General features: G+C 48.9%; 4 protein-coding genes across 4 annotated transcripts; 2 read left to right on the plus strand and 2 right to left on the minus strand.

The window, feature by feature from the left end:
• Window positions 1-30: 30 nt before the first annotated feature.
• On the minus strand, window positions 31-4,292 carry P175DRAFT_0503920 (uncharacterized protein). Its single transcript, XM_040897726.1, has 4 exons — window positions 3,956-4,292; window positions 3,810-3,900; window positions 836-3,751; window positions 31-779 (listed from the first exon to the last, which is right to left on the minus strand). Exons 1-4 carry the CDS (start codon window positions 4,132-4,134, stop codon window positions 198-200), a joined length of 3,768 nt encoding a protein of 1,255 aa, XP_040749433.1. The 5' UTR covers window positions 4,135-4,292; the 3' UTR covers window positions 31-197.
• A 1,229-nt stretch (window positions 4,293-5,521) lies between these two features.
• P175DRAFT_0503922 (uncharacterized protein) lies at window positions 5,522-7,898 on the plus strand. The gene is made up of 6 exons (XM_040897727.1): window positions 5,522-5,974; window positions 6,256-6,360; window positions 6,415-6,446; window positions 6,511-6,628; window positions 6,690-6,886; window positions 6,953-7,898. The coding sequence occupies exons 1-6, from the start codon at window positions 5,926-5,928 to the stop codon at window positions 7,406-7,408; spliced, it is 957 nt and encodes a 318-aa protein (XP_040749434.1). The 5' UTR covers window positions 5,522-5,925; the 3' UTR covers window positions 7,409-7,898.
• Window positions 7,899-10,885: 2,987 nt separating this feature from the next.
• P175DRAFT_0464515 (putative APSES transcription factor Xbp1) lies at window positions 10,886-12,834 on the plus strand (the record flags this gene model as incomplete). The annotated part of the gene is made up of 4 exons (XM_040894849.1): window positions 10,886-11,222; window positions 11,279-11,394; window positions 11,443-11,527; window positions 11,583-12,834. The coding sequence occupies 4 exons, from the start codon at window positions 10,886-10,888 to the stop codon at window positions 12,479-12,481; spliced, it is 1,437 nt and encodes a 478-aa protein (XP_040749435.1). The 3' UTR covers window positions 12,482-12,834.
• Window positions 12,835-13,340: 506 nt separating this feature from the next.
• On the minus strand, window positions 13,341-19,025 carry P175DRAFT_0559943 (DNA topoisomerase 2). The gene is made up of 4 exons (XM_040900950.1): window positions 18,665-19,025; window positions 18,296-18,607; window positions 15,261-18,233; window positions 13,341-15,208 (listed from the first exon to the last, which is right to left on the minus strand). Exons 1-4 carry the CDS (start codon window positions 18,737-18,739, stop codon window positions 13,514-13,516), a joined length of 5,055 nt encoding a protein of 1,684 aa, XP_040749436.1. The 5' UTR covers window positions 18,740-19,025; the 3' UTR covers window positions 13,341-13,513.
• Window positions 19,026-19,613: the final 588 nt, after the last annotated feature.

Raw genomic sequence — 19,613 nt, forward strand, 5'->3', positions numbered from 1 at the left:
TCCAGAATATGAAGGATCAAATGGAATTTGTGGCCCAATTCTTAAATCTAATAAAATATTGTAATTGCACAAATGTATCATTTAAAATAAAACGCCATCCACTCATGCCATCCACGGCCCGGTGCTCATGATTAAAAAAGAATATCCCAACAACACAGCTCCAGAAAATAATAGAAGGTACCACAAATGCGATTGAATTAAAGTCCAAAAGTCCACCCACCGTTCAGACGCAGCCGTTGTCGCTCCGCAATGTCGCGGCGAATCTCCTCCTGGGTCAGTCCATCCGGCCCTGACCAGTTTGCGCTGCTGGTTCGGTCGCGGAACTTCTTGACCCTCTTGTCTGCCTTGAACGTTTCCTCCAGCGAAAAGGGTGCAATGGGTCCGAAAATAGAGTCCGCCTCCAGCCCTTCCTGGTCCCTCAGAAGACCCTCAAGCTGCTTCGGCTGCGCCCACTTGGGAACAGGGAGCATCTCGGCATCGGAATCCTCATCTTCGCTATCCGTCGCAATCTCTGGGAGATGAATATTCTCGCCGTTGGGGTAATGGGGAGATGACTTCGCGGGTGCTTTGCCAGAAGAGCTTGCACCGGGAGTTCTATGCGACTGGGATGGTGCCGCAGCGCTGGAGGATTCTGCAAATGGGATCTTGCCGCTGGCATACTTGGCCATGTCCATGGGATGCGCAGGCTTCTGCGCTGAGACGGTCTTGAAGTTTGAGGAGCTGGCTTGGGGTACCGCAGAGTGCGGAGCATGACCGTATATGGAGAGCTTGGTAGGTTCCTAGAAAACCGGAATGAGCAAACACGTCAAGTGACCTCAGGATAAACAACACTTACCTTGCGAATAGTCGACTGGCGGATTGGCGGGGCCATAGTTGGTCGCATGGATGCGCGGTTCTGTTCATCGTCCGTCCTTCTACGCTTCGTTTCACCGGATGACTGTATCGTTGCGGGTTTCGCGGTAGCAGGGCGGTTATTGGCCTCTTCATCCAGCCCTCTCTTGGGCGGCTTGGCCGGGTTGGGCTGGGGTTGATTGATCGGTCGACCGAGCGCCGAGCCCAGACGTGAGGCCGGGCGGTTGTTGCCCATTTCGCTGCGCTGAGAGGATTGAGGAGCTGCCTCCGGTTGCTGGCTGCCCTGTCGTTCGAGTCTGCGTGCATTCTCTAGCCTGCGCTTCTCAATCGCCTGCATCTGAGCCGCCTTCTTGGGGTCTTCAGCAAGTTTCTCCCTTCGCTCAACTTCTGCCCGGCTCCGCATCTCCTGGCGACGGGCTTCTTCCTGTTGCTGTGCTGCGCGTTTGCGCTCTATTTCGCGTCTCTGCTCCTCCTTTCGTCGTGCCTCACGTTCTTCCTGCTCTCTCTTCCTTTCGCTTGCAAGCTGTGCTTTACGTTGTGTTTGGCTTGAGACAGAACTCTTAAAGCTACTATTGGAGGCAGCCGTATGAAGGGATGAGTTGCTTGCCTTTTTCTTCAGCGTTGGCGGTTTTGCTGCCGATGCGGGGGCCGTGGGTGCAGGGAGATTAGACTCTTGAGAGCCGGCAGCCACGGAGGAAGCTAGAGGCATTTGTCGAGAGAGGGCACTGTTGACACGGATTGACACAGGCTGAGGTTTTGGTTTCTGTTGGATTTCACGGGTAGGCCGAGTAGGGCGATTGTTACCGAGTCTGGAAGGAGCCTGAGACGCGGCAGGCTGTGAAGGAGCTTTGATGACATTCTCAGTGGGGGTTTCCAGTTCTTTCATTTGAGGCTTCGCTTGCGGCGCTCGGTTTGGCGAGGTTAGTGTCGATAAAGACACGGGCTGTCCGCGTGCATCGGACTCAGTGTGTGACCTTTCACGCGCAGTCTTTTGCTGCATAGCGCGCGGCTTCTCCTGCTGGCGGGCCTTTTCCGCAAGCTCCTCTTCGCGTTTGCGGTCTTCCAGCTCCTGTTGCTTACGCCTCTCCTCCTTTTCGGTGGAGCTTCGGGTCCGACGTCCTTCATGCCGCGGCGGGCTGAAAACCGACAGAGGTCGGTGGTTGCTTTGAGAAACATCCGTAGTCGCGCGTTCTAATTGCACCCTGGGCTCCTCCGGCGAGGAGGCCTCCATCCTCGCAACTGCCGACACCCCCCCGGAGCTTGTGAAAAGTCCCTTGGCAGTTCTTACAATGGACTGAAGTCTTGACTTAGATGCGCTCAAAGGGCCAACGTGGCGGCTAGGAGAGCCCACTGGAGTTGTCGAAATTGTATCGTCAAGATGAACAGACGCACTTTTCTGGTGACCGTAGCCTCGTGGCGATGAGAATATCGGGGTCGATGATTTACCACGGATTGTTCCCGACCTCTGCCTGGCTTCAGTTCGTGGGGCCTCGTCATCAGCGGCCTTACTACGGGGAGCAGAAGAGGCAGGTTCATCGGAAACCCCATTTTTGGAAGGAACCGACACCTTTGGCTTGCTCTCGGGCGCCTGACTTCTGGGGAAATTGAGCTGGTACGGAGAATTCAAGGGCTTAATCCAGTCATCTTCAGCATTCGTGGGGGGCTCCGCGGTCACCGTTTCACGCGATTTGGACGCAGATGCGTCGGGTTTATCCTCTGGTTTGGCTGCAGGGAGCTCAGGATAGGAAACCTGTGCAGAGGAGAGACCAGCAACTGCAGGGATCGATTTGGTAGGGCGTGATGGTTGAAGTTTACCCAACATACTGATCTTCTCATGTAGTCTTTGGGTAGAGGATTTGTTATGAAGTTTACTGGCCCTAGTATCCGCATCTGACTCATCAGCATTAGAAGTATCTTTGATCTCGTCAATATCCATCTTCTCTGCGGGCGTAGGGTTTTCTTCCACAGGGGCTTGAGTGGACCGTTGACCGCCAGTCTGCCGGCCAAAGTAATTCGAACCACCTGAAGGATTGGACTTGACGATGTCAACATGGCTAGTCCGTGAAAGCCTTGACCCTCCAAGACTCTTTGTTGTAAGCGGTTCTCGGGCAGGAAGGGACGCGAAACTGAGGCTGCTCTTGCGGATGACGGGGCGTTCCGGGGTGAATCCATCCGAAGGGGTATCAATATCATCCAAGGTATCCAGAGCCATTTCATCTTTTTCAGGCGCTACTTCTTGATGAGGAGAGGATGGTTGAGCACTAGAGCCTTTCACTGGGGATGATGATTTCGCATCTTTATCCTGGTTATCGTCGACGTCTGGCTTAGATAATGTCTCCTGCTTGGATGGAGGTGTAGTTTTGCGTGGGGTATCAGATTTCCGTTTTGGCTCTGATTCCTTCCTTGATTCTGGCTGGGGGGTACATCCCTCGCCGCTTTGTTCTGGTGAGTCGATATGCATGGGTTCGACAGTCTCTCCGCGCTGGCGAACCTCTTCGTGGGCGGAATGGAACGACGTATCTGTGGTACGGCGATCGACGGACGAACGGGGTGCTTCATCAACCGGGATGGGCTCAAGGTCCAACGGTTGGGTGGATAGCTGGGACTCTGGAGCCACCTGCGTTAAAACAATATCGTCGTCGTCGTCCTCATCTTCCGGAATTCCATGATAACCAGAGTCTGCATTGTATTGTGAGAAGGAGTTGAGATTCTGACTCAGGTCAGGATACTGGGGTTGGGGCTGTGACGTCTTCGTCGTGATATTCGTGGGTTTGAGCGGGGGAGTAGGAGCTGAGGGTGGGATTACGGCCTTGGTAGGTGAGCGATAAACTGCAGGGCTCGGAGAAAATCGACTCTCAGCTCGATTCTTTTGGACGGATGAAAAGATTTCACTCAAGGGCTGTTAAGGGTCAATAAGCGCGCACAAGGAGAAGCTCGAGGATGGATGCTTCACGAACCACACGACTCTCCGTTGCATCACGTTTCCGTAAAGTCCGAGGGGTCTTGCCTCGAAGCTTGCCGGGAGTCTTGAAAACGTCTGTAAAATTACTATTGTCATATTAGCGTGGCCAACGCGATGCGAGCTGCCCTCCTTGCAACACACAATTGATTATTCGAGAAGACTTCCGCCATGTGCTCGTTCAACCATTCCATCTCATATCGCACAGGAAACTCAATCTCTTCCATCTCCTGATCCACCAATTGGCCACAGTTCTCCTTTTCGGTCGAAATCCAAGCTGCAGAGCCTACAGGCTTCTGCGCCCTCGCGCCGGCTGCGGCCATGGTGATGTAAACAAAGGCGATCGAACGCGGCAGTCGAGTGAGACACGAAACAAACCCAACCGTGGAAATTCAAGGGCTAGAGCCCATTCAAATATAACTATTATAACAGGCGATTCATCGAATTCGAAGGTGGAGAGGGGTTGATTTAGGACAAGATAATGTGGGCGGAGGTTGATCAGTGACTGCGGGAGACGAGACATCAAAACATTGGCTCCACGCGTGAATTCTGTCGGAAATACGATGTTCCCGTAGGGCTACATTATATTCTCCAGTTTTTCAACTCAGGGGTTGTATTGACGGGATTTGTTGATTCCTACTATCTTTATATAATAGAGTCTATTTCCTGATGAATAATATAGTTGAATAATGGAGGTCAAACGTTCTGTTGCTTGGTGAATTCTAATTCTTTTCTCTACTCTGTAATAGATTCTATTTCCTAATTGGGGATAATCAGATTCGACAGTTCCTTCTGCCTCAGGCATTTGTTTTCTGCCCCGCGGGTCCTACCACAGTACTAGAACTAGTAAAAGGGGTACGGATGGATAGAATGTACCATTTTTTTGGCACAATATTTCTCTTTCAATACCGTTATATTTAATATCCTGGTTTACGCTCCCCCAACCACGGAATTCATGTCTTTTGACCCATGGATGGCCTGATATCATGGAGGATTCTAAGCACGGACGCTGCGGTCACCTCCCTCGGATCTCATCGTCATAACGAGTGGATTGACAAGAGATATGAAAATATGGAAATCATTCTCTCTGATAGTCCTCTACGGGATATTACAGTATTTTTTACCGTCGAAGAAGCTCAAAGTAAAACAAAGATCCCTAAAGGGGAGATTGCGCTGGTCTCGTAGTGAGGTCGCCAGCCAAGGTGTACAATATACAGATAGATAAACGATCTTATCCCCTATTATTTCTTGTAGTAGTACCTAGTCCTAGTAGTAGTCTAATACCAGATGGTGGTTATATGAATCAATTATATATTCTAACATCTGAAATGAATATAGAATCGTAATCTGGAATCAAATGTAGGTTTAAAAATAGGGCTAAAACTGACGTGCCATTACTTACCTAGGTAGTATAGGATCGATTTCATATTCCATCAACATGAAGCGGTGGAGGATACTTAGAATTGTAGCTGCGAGTAGTTCCCTTGCATATTCACACCGTCTAGATGAGGATTCCTTTGGTTTCTCTGTCTTTCTGATTCCGGAGTGAAGAGCGGTTGAGAGTCGAAAGCTCCATCATATGCCGATTGTTCTGGCCCGACTCTGACGTGGGAGATGAAGTACCATCCAGCTAGTTATTTAAGAAAGGAAAAAAATAAAAATAAATAAAACCCCGAACTCCGCGACCGTAATAACTTCAACAACAAGAGAGACTCTTTCACTTATTTTGAATCCAGAATTGTACTATATTCAAGATAGGGGTGGAACCTTCCGTTGACTCGAGCCCAAGTACTCCGTAGAGCACACGACATGCCTGTTGGAGTCTCGCTTGTCAATTGCATCACATCACCCTGACTTGATCTCTCCTATCTTTTTTTTTCTCATTCTTCCTCCTCTTCTTCTTCTTTTCCCTGGTGTCGGCTTCCTTTCTTCACTTCTTCTACCAATTTCCCCCTCTTCTTTTTTTAATCCTTCTTCTTCCCCCGTCTTTGCCCTCTTCTCGTCAATATTTTTAATTTTCCTTTCCTTCTCGTCCCCCATCTTCAACTCCTTCCTTCCCCTTGTCTTCCACGGAAAGCTCGATTCACTAGCTTCCGCACATATACACTTCCGACATGGCGGACTATACTGGTGAGGTGAGGTATCCAGACACTAATGGTGTTAGTAAGGTACGTGATACTGTCGACTCAAGTAGGGATCGGTTTTCTGAGGGTTGAATTGGTACTAATATACTATCGTTTTACTAGTAAATCCCTACCATCTACCCTGCTCCTCGGTGCCCTCCCCCAAAGTTACACAACCCTCCCCCCCCCCCTTAGGCACTAAGGATGCTATCACAAAAGGTTGGCGGGGGCACCTGTACTCACAAAATTGCCGGAGAGAGAAAAAAAAAAGGAATAAAAGAAAAAGAAAAGCACAAAAACTGATTGGTTTTCATTGACTAGGTCCCATCAAATCCGAGGTCTCCCGCACTGAACAAGAGTCGCATGACTTGAAAAACTCGAGGGTCGTTCCCTCCACAACCACTGCTACTGGGCAGCCCCTGACCTGTATGCCCCTTATCTCGAACGCGAGTCCGTGGAAACTTGGCTAATTGCTCCCAGACTATCACTCGTTGCTGTACAGCTTGCTCAGCGTAAGTCCCCGCGTCCAGTGGTGCAATTCCGGCATATCCCCTAACCTTGTTTTGCGATGTCTAGTGGGAAGAACCCCGTGCTACGGCTGCATCTTTCGCAAGTGTTGTTGCCTTCATTTTCGCCGCCCGTTACCTGCCTCTCCTTCGCTGGTTCTTCAAATTCCTTTACGTCGCTCTCGGATGTAAGCTTGATTCTGCGCTGGTTTCCTGGCTCTGGAGGATATAGTGTTGACATAGGCTCAGTTACCGCTGCACTGGAGATTGGTGGGAGAATTGTTCTATCTCAAGGCCTCGCTAGTTCCTTCCGTCCTCGCAAATACTATACGATTCCCAAGGAGACCATCGAAGCTGTGTTGGAGGATTTTGAACAGCTCGTTGACTTTGTTCTCATCGAGTTCCAACGTATTCTCTTTGCTGAGAATGTGATTCACACTGTGGCTGTAAGTGCGAAGAATTGCCGATCGCTTGCATAATAATGGCTTGCGCATCTAACGCAAAAATTTTAGGCTTTCTCCGCCGCATTCACTGCTTATTGGCTGATCAAGTTCCTCTCCTTCTGGGGACTGTCCCTCCTGGCTGTCACCATTGCGTATCTCGGACCCCTCGTCTACATTAATAACCGCGAAATCATTGATGCGCAGATTGAGAATGCCCAGGCAATTGTTAGCTCTCAAGCACACCAGCTGAAGGACTTGGCTGGTGAGCATACTTCTCATGCTACCGATGTTGTGAAGCAGTATGTTGGAGGCTACAGCTCCAAGGCTCAGGAGTATATTGGACATCGTCGTTCCGCCTCGCCCGAGATGACCAAGGCTCCTAGCCCCGTCATCAAACAGGAGCCAGAGGCGGAGTCTCTGATCACAACCACTGACTTCCCTGAAGCTCCCAAGGATGAGCCCGTGATGCAATCAATCGAGCATTCTCCCCAACCTGCGGAGGAGGAGCCCGTTTTAGCCGTTTAGGCGGAGATTCTATGAACATCTATTGGTCCTAGTTCTCGCCCAGCTCATTCTCCCAGAAGGTTGCCAGGAAGAAGATAAATAGGTGGTTCTTACTGGCAGTACACTATGCTGAAGGGCTACTCTTGTGAATTGGAAATACTGGTAAAGAGCTTGGATGATGTAGCAAAGGGACGATTCGCTTGGCCGTGTACGATGACGAGATGGTACGATTTCTTTTGAAAGCTTCTTTCAACCCTATTTTTTTTTTCATTTTCCTTTTCTTCTCTCTCTCGCATTTTTCCCCCTCTTCTTTTTCGCCCTGTTTGCTTCTTCTTCTTCTTCTCCTTCTTTCTTCTGGCCCTATTACTTTCCCCTTCTTTGCAGTATAGAATTTTATCAAGTCTTCGTTTCTTCATATGGAATTGTTATTTTTGTACATGCAATTTTGTACCCAGTAAATAGTATTGAGTAATAGCCATTCTTCAATTCACGGTATCACGTCCACAACCCACCGGTGGCGGTCCATGTGCAGCTCGCGCAGTTCCGAGCATGGCTCCAGCGAATTGCCGTCTTCGGCCGATGATCAAGCATAGGACCGGGGCACTGCCCCATCGGCTGGGATCCTCTTACCCCGGATTAAGGGCCGTTGTACAGGTGTTCCCAGAATGTTTTATGATGCCGTTGGAAACCAGGATAACCCGGGAAGCAAAGGACGGGGAATCTATCCGCCAACGGTCTTGGATCGAAGCCTGTGACAATGGAGCGCGTTTGATGAAAGGCGGGACTGGGCCAAGGCCTTGTTTACCCCTAAGTAGATACTAGACAAGGTTAGAGCCTACCTAGGTAGTGTCGAGGATGTCTCCGGAAACTCCTGATGGGAGACTCGGAAATGAGGACTGGCCTAATCTGGGCAAGAAGCAATATTGATACAGGGGATGTTTGTTTGGTTTGCACTTGCTACTCCATCCGTCTTGTTGTACACGGGCGACTTTCCCATCATATTCTCATATTTCCAGTCCCCATTGTGTATTACCGATATTCTTCTCTGATTTGGGAACCATCGATCTCTATGCATATCCATCTGCCTTCATCTGGCAAAAGCTGTCTAAACCACATCACATAGTTACCTGCTCCTCCACATTGGTTCGAACCACGGCTTCTAGTGCGCGGCTTGTTTTCATCCTTTCTTTCCCCCTCATAGCATCCACATTGAGTGTGCCGGAGGATCATCCTGAACCTGCATGGGTATTTGGCTTAAGAAATCTCCTTCGTGCCTACTCCTTCACTACAAGTCATTGTGGAGACCAATCTCATCCTCAAGGTAAGCTGCATATTCAGAAGATCTAAACGACCACTGAGGGGACAAAAAAGAAAGAAAGAAAGAAAATAATACCATGAGAAGGGGGAAAAAGGAATAAACCCATCAAAGGACTAGATATGGCATTGTGGCAACAGTGCGAACTCCACATGCTGCAGTCATGCTGCAGAGAAGCCTGCGTGGAAGATTCTCTGGGATACTTTCGCCCGTTTACGTCCTCCTACACTGAACACACAGCATCTACATTGTCAAATGCGCCATTAATGCTATGACTCTGCCACGGCAACGATCCATCGGAGCCGAGCAACACAACCATCGCGGGTGTTACGCTTGAGGAAGTGAGGCTTGCACTAACCTATCCATACGCTGAAGTCGCCTGACGAAAGGAGGGGAGACCTGTGCTAGACTCCATGCCTCTTTTGGATTATTGTCAATGTAACAACTTTGCCGGTAAGGTGACTAAACCAATCCATTATGGCCTCTAGGATTAGGGGGTCGGGATGTCTCTGCAAGTGACTGAAACCGCCCAAGAAAAAGACCACAGGTTTCTGTTCACCCCTTTGGGATTTATCTTTTGATACTTTCCCCAATCATAGATCCACTCCAATGAAAAAAGCTGTCTTACCAAAATTTCCTGGTATTTTCTTGGGCACAGGAGCTGAGTCAGTGGGACTCGTTGGTTGGTAGGGACAGCAGCTTCCCGTCATACAAGAAGAAAGTATCATGCAGGTTTCCGTGGTCTCAGGCCTCTCTCATACCTACTTCGCTCATCAATACCGGTTTAAATCCGTCCGTCGATTGGTTAGCCGTTGGTAGGGGCTAATATTCCCGTTGCTCCAGCAGCTCCTTCCACTTAATGGTCGAGTTCGTTCACATATGACGATCGATATGAGAAATAGGAAACTTAACGACTCGGGAATGGAATCAGGCTTGCCTACACATTCGAAAAGTGTGTAGAATTAAACAAGCCTGACAAAATTCTTGTTCTTTTTTTGGGGGGGGTTCTCATCCCCCTCCTTGGCCATCAGGCTGCCATCTCCATCTGTTTGTATGGCCGCGAAAGATCTGGATCAAAGGAGGCAATGGGTCTAGTTCTAATTTACGGCCAGCTATGCAAGACCTCCACATGGTTGCAGGAGTTCCTGAAACGTGATCTACCATGTCTTCTCTCTCAGAGTCTGCGTCGTCCTTAGTTTTGGGTAGTTGCAGGTGGGGAGTGAAACAAGTGAAGCCTCGACAAGTTGGGCGCCATAGGGGGTATTCCTGGTACTTATGAGAGTAAATTAGGTATATCCTAGATGGCAGTTCACTTTTTACGCTTGTTCGAACCCTAAAAGGGGAAAGGAACGTTGCAAATACAGGGTGGTCGGGTCTAGGATGAGGTGTACTTGGTATACTAAAATTGGGGATGAGGTATGGCAGATCCAGGCTCACGAACGGCGTCTAATCCAATCTTGATGTGTGCCTCGTGATGCCTCCTTGGTCTACGAACCGGTGAGGTTATTCTCATGCCGAAAGCCCCATCCATCCAAGACATCCGCCAAACCTAGTTGTCTAGATCAGGGATTTGGCCATGACCTGGGTTCACCGCTGTCCCATATCCTCGAAGAAAGATTCCACGCGAGCTTCCCTTCTATACCAAAACGGGGCAAACAGAGGGGAGAAGGCCATCTGAGCTTTCTATCAAATGCCGTCACGTATCCACTACAGGAAGACTTCTAAAGAGCAACCCTCCTGACAAAGGGAAAAGATTGCTTCTGATTTCCGATGTCTCTTTTCCTTTATTTCTTTACTTTGCCCTCTTCTTTTGTCCGTTCTATGATTGCCTACTGATACAGAGAGCCGCAGACCTCAGACACCCGCGTGGTGATATCAAGCCTCTCTTCCTTTTTGTCCTCATTGTATCCCACCTCTTTGACACATCGCCAGACCTTCTAGAATATTTTTTCCCTCCCATGTCTTGGTATCATACAAGAGCGGTCAATCTATTCTTAATCTTTTTGGAATCACTAAAGCAGACAAAACCAGCCCTTTCCCTTACCCGTTCCTCTAGCTATTCATTTATCAGGAAGGACAGGTTCCTCCTGAGCACATAAACAAGAATAACCCACAACTACCTACCTACCAGCCAGACTTGAATCAATAGCCACACGACCGGATTAGACTTAAGTCGATAGTTCATGGCGTCGATACAGTCTCTACTCAACCCTCTACCCGAACTTGATCGGCACTCTCTTCCTACCCCTTCGGTAACAAGCTCAACGAGTACTGTGGCGCTGCGAGCTCATCGACACAAGAAACAGAAGATTGCGAAAGATGCCCCAATTTTCAACCGGGGAAAGATCAGAGGGGAGCTGCGGTACCACCCATGCGAGGAGCGAGATGAGGAGCTTACGAAGTTGCATAGGGAGTTTCGTCTTCATCCTATGGGTGATATAGCGGCTTATCCAAGACATATCCCCTATAATAGTGACAAGAAGTCGTTCCAGGAGCGGACTGGGCGAGAGAGTTTTGAGGGTAAGACCTCTGTCTAAGCTTGGCGGAGAATGATACAGAATGCTGACTCTTCCCAGTCTTTCAGTATACGTTTGAGATTCCAGGCGAAGAAAAGCAATGGACAGTGATGTGGGACTACAACATCGGGCTCGTTCGAACAACACATCTCTTCAAATGCAACGACTATTCCAAGGTAAACCCACCCCCACAAGGTTGGACAACAAGCAGCTAACTGAAGTAGACCACACCTGCAAAAATGCTGAATGCAAACCCAGGTCTACGGGATATCTGTCACAGCATTACGGGAGGGGCTCTCGCGGCACAGGGTAAGAGCAGATAAAGTTCACTATTACTCCGGTTATTCCTAGCTAACATCCAAAGGATACTGGATGCCATTTGAGGCCGCAAAAGCTGTAGCGGCAACCTTCTGCTGGAAAATCCGTCATGCACTCACTCCCCTCTTTGGCCTCGAATTCCCATCTCTCTGCATCCCACCTAGCGACCGTTCCCGATACGGCCGAATGGTTATCGACCCAAGCATTGTCCGAAAGGCTACCGAAACAGCCCACTTATATCGAGTGTTGGAAATTCGTTCTCCACCCCCAAACACCCTTCGGGTAGGATGCCGTCCTAGCTCTGCTAGAGACAACAATGCCCTTGGGAAACACCTTCTTCCTAAATCCCATCACCATCATGATCTGTTCTCAGACAGGCTGGCCGGATACGGATCTTCGCCGGAATATAATACAGACGCTTACTGCGTCTCGCCAGTTAGTCCGATCCGTAACACCTTCACCCCCGTGAACCCCCCGCGGAGCACAGACACCCTGTGTTCTAGCATTCCCTCACCACAACATGTTCTTGCGTCTCTTGCGGCAATTTCAAACGCCAATGCAATGGATGTCAGTGACGTCGACCCCGAAACTGGATCCGATGAATCCAGCTCCTCAACTCTCTATTCTGAAAGTAGCGTTGCAACCGACTGTCCCTCCTCTGATCTGGACGAAGACTACAGAGATAGCGACGCCGATGTCGAATCACGCGCAGGTAATGCGCCGATGAAAACTAAAGGAAAGGGCAAGATACAGCCTACCTCGACGAGCGGGCCACGTATTGAGACGCGCTCCCGAAAACACAGCTCTGCTCTCTTCGCGTGTGAAGTCAAAGCGGCCCATGCCCTGCTTAGTCTCTATATGCAGGACGCAATCGGTAGCGACAATGATGATAGCTACGAGCCATTCGGGTGGAAGGGGCGAAAGAGACGGAGGGCATCTACCTGAATTCCTACCCTGATACAATCTGGTGAGCCATGACAGTTGCAATGCAGCTCGAGGGCACCACACTCTCGAGGAAGGACAGAAACCGGAAACTGATGAGGAATGACACCACCGATAGAAGGTTCCAATGGAGTTTAGAGTTTAGGTCAAGGCGGTGTTTGGTTATGGTTACAGGCTTGATTCTCTGATTATTTCTGCGTGCTTTTTTGTTTTATTTCTATCTCAATATCAAATCTCTCTTTCTTTCTGTCTGTCTCTCTCTCTCTCTCTCTCTCTCTCTGTGTGTGTGTGTGTGTGTGTCGGAGATTCTAGTAACCCTTGTTTGTATATCCAAGACCATAGCTATGTTATGTGAGATTCATACAGAGTACAAGAACTAATCTGGATATCGCTCTATTCCCTGAATTTGACATGATACGATGGCCATTTGTAAAGCTGAAGAAGTGCCGTGAGAAGAATACTGAAGAAAAAAAAAAAAAAAAAAAACCTCCACTGCTATATAAGATATCGGGATCGAGATTAACTATCTACTGGGTAGGGTTCTTTATCCGTTTCTCTACAGTACCTAGTTGTGGACTTGAAGGATCTAAACTCGTAATATTATATCTAGGGCACGAAGCCAGGATAAACCAGGAGGAAGGAGTCAAGGAGCCGCTTTTCAATGGCGAATAGTAATCTAGTAACATTTATTCTTGCCGTTTTCTGATTAGAGGTATGGTACTTCGTATATCAGGTAGGAATTCTCTCGACTGTATACCAGGATACCTTATTGCCAGTGTCTGCTGCGCAGTGCAAGCTCCATATTACTGGCTTAATCAAGGCGCGGGCTTGTCCGGCGAAAAGCAAAAGGGTTACTGTAAAACTGGTGTGGAATGGAAAGCTCTCATTAAACTAAACGCCTCAAGGCTTGATAGAAATGAGATAATAATTATCGCAGGCAAGGAGTAACATTAAGAAGAAAGAACCCAAACTAGAAAATAAAAGATAACCTCCTGAGACGATCAACGTCTTAAGAACCCTGTACAACCACCGCATTTATTCGCTGTCAAGATCAAAATCATCCTCCGAAGCCGCACCCCCTGCATCTTCACTATCATCATCAATCACATACGACTTCTTCTTCGTCACTGCGGTCCGTCTGGCTGGCCGGGCCGCTGTTTTGCGTGTAGGAGCATCGGCCTTTCCTGTAGCAGGGGAGTCCAAGATGTCATTAGCCATCGCGTCAATATCGTCGTCTGACAAGTCATCGGCGAGCTGCTTCTTCTTGCTGGTCGTCTTAGCCTGCTTGGAGGCATAAGCCTTGGCCGCAGGCGAAAGCGCTGTCTTCTTCTTGGAAGCAGGGGCAATGGTGGCTGAAGCATCCTTCTTTGGGCGGCCCCGGGGCTTAGCGGTACTTGACTTGGCTGCTGCACTTGCCTTGGGTTTGGCAGCAGCCCTACCCTTAGTGGGTTTAACTGGCTCATCATCCTCGTCGTCGTCATCCACATCGTGATCATCCGACATCTTCACGTCTTTGGACTTGACCTGAAGCGACCGGCGTGGAGAGTTTTGAGGAACGAGCTTGCTGTAGTCTGTTTCGTCCGCGTCAAAGTCCTTGGAAAACTTGGATGCCTTCGCGCTGGTAGGCAAACTGGTACTGCTGCCAGGCCGGGAAAGCTCAGAGAAAAGCTGTCGGGAATCCGACTTGGAAGAAGTGCCAGCCGCTCCGCCAATGCCCTTGACCATGTTGCTCACATCACCGAGCAGATCATCGCCGTTATCACTATCCGAGTCGTCCAAGGTATACTTAGGAGCTGGTTTGCGACCTGTGCGGCTGGCTTGGGGCGCGGTTTTAGCAGCTTCTGCCTTCGTGATCTCCATGAAATCGTCGTCATCAAGGTCGTCCTCCTCCTCTTCAAGTTTAGGAACTACTCGACTCTTCTTCGGCATTATCTCAATATCCGAGTTATCCATGTCGATATCACCATCCTCATCCTTGGGCTTGGTTGCGCGCTTGGCTGCAGCCTGGGGTACAGCCCGGCTCTTCGTAGGGAGCACCTCAACATCAAAATCATCGTCCGAATCCTTAGATGCGGGTTTGGCGGATGATTTGCCGAGGAAACTGAGAATGCCACCCTTTGCCTCCTTCTTTTTCACGGCAGATTTCTTGGACTTGGGCGCAGCAAAATCTTCATCTGAATCATCGGCGGCTGCCTTGCGCTTTTTCGCGCCGGCTCCGCGACCTGCCGTCGCAAGCTTCATCGAGGCTCGACGGCCCATCTTGGCGTACTTACGCCGACGGCGTTCCTGGTCCTCCAGCTGGAAGCGCCATTCGTTGATAAATTCATCAAGATCCTTCGTCCAGATGTCTTCTTTGGACAGCTTGATGAGCACGTCAACCTCCAGCTCTTTCTCGCCAATCTGGCGGCGGAGCTTTTCCACGCGCTCCTGGGTCAAAGACCAAATTGCCATTCCCAAGAGATAATCATAGGCGGTGGAAAGATCATCCGTGCCTTCAGCGTCCTCCACTGCCTCTGCTTCGGACTCCTCCACGACCTTCTCGGTTTCACCAGCTTTGACGGCATCCGCTACCTTGGGGAATGGTCTGAAACCCTTCTCCTTCAACTCCAAAACCAGGACCTGCTTCTTCTTCTTGGAAACCACCAACTCGCCGTCAATAATCATCTGGACAAATCTTGCCTGGTTGCTAAGCTTATCGAGTTCTTTTTGAAGTTGAGAGAGCTGGTATTGCTGCAATTGAGGTTAGTGTCGTTGAACTACGATGAAAGCGGCAGGTGCTTACCTTGCGTCGCTCGTAATACTTCAGACGAACAGCGAAGAATTCTTTCATGATATCATCAACGGTGTTATACTTAGTGATCCGGCCTTCAGGGTCGAAGGCAACCAAATTCGTGGTTGCGACAGTCTTGGCCAGCTTGAATTTCTCTTCCAAGCCCTCACCCACGGCTGTCTTCATGTTCTTCTCATCCATCTGGATGACGAAGTGAACATCGGTATGGGTGTTATAATCCCTATAATCCTTGATGAATGATGGAGTCTTTTCGGCCTTGATGATATCCTCCAGTTTGTCCTTGAAGTCCTGCGTCCAGGTACGAACTGGGAGTTCAGTGATTTCAACCTCTTTTTCCGAGAGCTCCCTGATGATGCCACTGAACTTATACTTGTCCGGTCCGAGGGGAGTGACTTCACCCTTGAAACCGCGGAACCATGGTTGCATGGGCTTTATTTCTTCACCCTTCATCATACGGCGCAAATTATCCACAATATCCTCGGGATTATAGTTAGGGATGGTGGAACTCCAACCAGTACCGATACCGTCCGCACCATTAATCAGGATCATGGGTACGACGGGAACGTAGACTTCGGGCTCGATAATTTTGCCATCGTCTACGTTGTTTGTGAGCAGGGGCTCATCCTGCACGTTGAATACGCGTCTAGCAAACGGGGAGAGGCGAGTGTAAATATAACGCGCACTTGCACAATCGGCACCACCTTGGAGACGACTACCAAAGTTGCCACTGGGTTCAAGGCAATTGATATTGTTGGATCCGACAAAGTCTTGGGCAAGACCGACAATGGTTTGCTGCAAAGAGGCATCGCCATGGTGATAGGCGGTCATACCCGAAACGTGACCGGCGAGTTCAACGACCTTCATATCCTTCTTGAGATTCCGGCGAAAACAGGTGTATAAAACTTTGCGTTGACCCGGTTTCAACCCATCGACAACGGATGGAATGGATCGAATATTGTCCGCCATACTGAACAGGATGAGCTCCTTGTTGATGAAGTCGGTGTAGGTGATTTTCTCAACGGAGTGATCCAAATAGGTACCAGGCTTGAATTGGCGCAGCCACTCCTTTCGCTCATCGGCTTTCTTCTTCGAAAAAGCAAGTTCAATCAGTTCGGCCTCTTTATCCTGCATCGTATGGAACTCCTTCAGGTGGCGATCGAGATCACGGAAGTAGATCTGGGCATCTTCGGTGGTACTAGTACCCAAACCCTTGTAGTATTTGTGGTCCCAGCCGCGCTGATGGCCGGGCAATTCTTTCCATGCCTCATACTCAGGCATGGTGAAGAACGAGACAGACTTGGTTGGGTTCTTGGCGTCCCCCTTCCAGACCTTGATGATAGGCGTGATGAACTCAATCAAAAACTCGGGAATCTTCAACAAACTTGGGAACTGAGCTTGGAGGAAGTTGATAAGCAACCCCTTAATATGACTACCATCGTGATCTTGGTCAGTCATGATCATCAGGTGGCCATAGCGGAGGCCCCGGGTCTCTGTGTACTCTTTCTTGTGCTGCAACCCCATAAAATTTTTGATGTTTTGGATTTCCTGGTTCTTGGAAATTTGCTCAAACGAAGCATCCCGCACGTTAAGCATCTTTCCACGGAGCGGATACACACCGAAGAGATCAGGACCAACCACTGCACGCCCAGCCATAGCAAGACCCTTGGCCGAGTCACCCTCAGTCAGGATGAGGGTACAGTGATGACCTTCCTTCGTACCCGCCTTGTTTGCATCAGTAAGTTTGGGGTTATTCATACGGGTACGGCGACCACCATCAGATTTCTTGAGCATCTGGTCGGCCTTTTGCTGAGCAAAATGCAGGATGTTGTTCATGATGTCGGTCTTGAGAATTTTCTTTAAGAAGTCATCCTCCAGCACACACTTGCTACCGAATTGCGAGGGTTTGGTTGTCAATTGTTCCTTCGTTTGTGAGGTAAAAGCCGGGTTCACGATCAGAGCATTGACGAAAAGGAAGATGTGATTGCGAATCTGTGCGGTTTTTAATGTGGCGCCATTCTTATTCTTCTTTTTAACGGCGTCAGCCAGCTTAGTACAGATTTGGTCGGCAATGTAGTTCACGTGGGAACCGCCAGAAGTGGTGGCGATGGCATTGGCAAACGAAACTTGCTGGAATGAGCCGTCGGATACAGCAAAGCCAATCTCCCATCTAGGGTCCGGGCTGCAGGTAATAATCTCGTCCTTGGGAGCAGGGCCGTCTTCACCACGCTCCTTGCGGATGGCTTTGGTGTACATTTCCATGTACTTTTTGAAATTACGAACCGGAATGCGGGACCCATTGAGCTTGACAGCCACCTTCGTAGTACCTGCCAAGTCATACACTCGACGCTTAACGAGAGCTTCAAAGTCGTCATCCATACCCTCCATGCCAAATTTGGCATAATCTGGCTTAAACGTGACTTTTGTGTAGTCATCGCTCTTCGAGGCATCGGTGATCTTTGGCTTGCCGATCTTAGTCATATTATCAGTCCAGGTCTGCTTGTACTTTTTCTTTTGACGCGAGTCGACTGTTTCAATGGAAAACTCCGTAGAGAAAACGTTACAAAGCTTCGCACCAAAGCCATTACGACCTCCAGTGACTTTTTGTTGGCTGTCATTGTAGTTGGAAGATGTCAGGAGGTTACCGAAAATCAGTTCTGGGATGTAGATTTTGTGTTTCTCGTGGATCTCAATGGGAATACCACGGCCATTGTTCCAGACACTAATTTCCCCCGTCTCACGACTCACGGTAACGCGAATCTCGTCCATATTGGCGTCGTTTTGCTTATTATCAGCGGCGTTCACGACGATTTCGTCAAAGATCTTATAAAGACCGGGGACGTAAGAGACCTCGCGATACTCCATGCTATCTGTCTCCGAATTGTAGACCCACATTTCTTGGGAGGTGCGCTCAACGGATCCGATATACGTGTCTGGACGTTTCACGATGTGTTCGAGATGTGAGAGCTAGGGGCGACCGACATTGGTTAGCCGAGATATCAAGCGAGTTGTCGAATGCGCACGCCTACCTTTTCATATTTCTCCGATACATTTACTTCCTTGGATGGTTCCTCAGTGCCGTCGACTGAGAACGATTCATTCTCCACATCGGCCAGGGGTTTCGAGCCTCCCTTCTTCGACGGCGCCGCCTTCTTCACCTTCTGGGGAGGGGTATGAGAGAGGACGGAATCGTCATCGAAGGGATCATCGTTGTCAGACATGTCGTCTTCCATATCCGCTTTGGCGCGCTTCTTTGACTTTGGCGATGTCTTCGCAGTCAATTTTGTCTGTGTCAACTTTTTGGGTGCTGCCTTCTTTGCGGCAGCCTTTGCCTTGGGCTTCTACAATCATGGTTGCTGTTAGCACTGGTTTCCTGCAGGGGGTGAACTGGAACATACGGGAGCTGGTTCAGGCATGAAGTCAGAGCTAGCGTCGTCCTCGAAGACGGAGTCGTCCATCAAGGAGTCATCCATCTTGACTTAAAAGATCTGACAAAGGTGAAATATAAAAAAAGAGAGAGAGAGAGAGAGAAAGAGAGAGAAAATGGGTGAAAAAGAAATTGAGGGCGGCTGTCGAGTGGTAGTTAACGAGTGACCAAAAAAAAGTCGCAAGAGTAACAGGGTAGGAGACAAAGATTCTGCCTCCTCCGCAAAAAATCCTTTGATCAGAAGGGAATAAAAGAGCGAAACACACAACTGGCGATTCCCCTCCAAGATCCCCTCTTTGACTGTTGCTGGTGTTGATCCTTTGTTGTTGACGCGCTGGTTGATTTGTTGCTGCTGCAGCAAGAGAAGACTTGACTTGCTTGATTTGCCTCTCGGATCGCGGGTTGTTCCGATCCGCGTCCTAATGCGGAAAATTCAAAACACATCAACCCAAATAGGAAACCGCCATCAAAACACACCCATAAATTAAGGCAAACATTCGCGGGGTCACCTTTTAACACTTGTATAGAGTACAGAGTATGGAGTAGATAATGTTCTTTCATACTCAGGATTTAACCTACTTTACCTTTTTCTCTCTCATCTTGATCTTAATTCCAGAGCACTTCTTTCATCGTCGACAGAGCGAGTCTCCCTAGACAACCTCACACAAAGAAGCCGTCATTATTCTTCTCAACAAAGGCTTACTTGAGCAACACAGGATGGATAAATTTAGTAGATATTACTCTGTAACTATGATTTTGAATGGATTCTAGCATCTCACATGGCTTGTGACATGATTCTGGTAGCATGTAGTCGACGGAGTACTTTGTTGAAAGCTAGAGAAAGTATATACATGCCTTATATAACTATATTTATGTTACTTCTCAATAACTTCACTTTGTTCTCGCTATCTAACTACAAC

This window comes from Aspergillus ochraceoroseus (assembly GCF_002846915.1).
Source record: "Aspergillus ochraceoroseus IBT 24754 chromosome Unknown P175scaffold_8, whole genome shotgun sequence".
In the NCBI taxonomy this organism is placed as follows: domain Eukaryota; kingdom Fungi; phylum Ascomycota; class Eurotiomycetes; order Eurotiales; family Aspergillaceae; genus Aspergillus; species Aspergillus ochraceoroseus.

What these genes read in the sequence shown, in the direction of transcription:
- P175DRAFT_0503920 (XM_040897726.1), bottom strand. Translation starts at nt 4,134, where the DNA reads ATGGCCGCAGCCGGCGCGAGGGCGCAGAAGCCTGTAGGCTCTGCAGCT. An exon ending in GTCTTCTCGAATAATCAATT is followed by an intron (nt 3,901 to 3,955) that starts GTGTGTTGCAAG and finishes ATATGACAATAG; the next exon opens with TAATTTTACAGACGTTTTCA. An exon ending in ATGCAACGGAGAGTCGTGTG is followed by an intron (nt 3,752 to 3,809) that starts GTTCGTGAAGCA and finishes GACCCTTAACAG; the next exon opens with CCCTTGAGTGAAATCTTTTC.
- P175DRAFT_0559943 (XM_040900950.1), bottom strand. Translation starts at nt 18,739, where the DNA reads ATGGATGACTCCTTGATGGACGACTCCGTCTTCGAGGACGACGCTAGC. An exon ending in TATCGGAGAAATATGAAAAG is followed by an intron (nt 18,234 to 18,295) that starts GTAGGCGTGCGC and finishes GGTCGCCCCTAG; the next exon opens with CTCTCACATCTCGAACACAT. An exon ending in AGTATTACGAGCGACGCAAG is followed by an intron (nt 15,209 to 15,260) that starts GTAAGCACCTGC and finishes CCTCAATTGCAG; the next exon opens with CAATACCAGCTCTCTCAACT.
- P175DRAFT_0503922 (XM_040897727.1), top strand. Translation starts at nt 5,926, where the DNA reads ATGGCGGACTATACTGGTGAGGTGAGGTATCCAGACACTAATGGTGTT. An exon ending in TACTGGGCAGCCCCTGACCT is followed by an intron (nt 6,361 to 6,414) that starts GTATGCCCCTTA and finishes AATTGCTCCCAG; the next exon opens with ACTATCACTCGTTGCTGTAC. An exon ending in CCTTTACGTCGCTCTCGGAT is followed by an intron (nt 6,629 to 6,689) that starts GTAAGCTTGATT and finishes ACATAGGCTCAG; the next exon opens with TTACCGCTGCACTGGAGATT.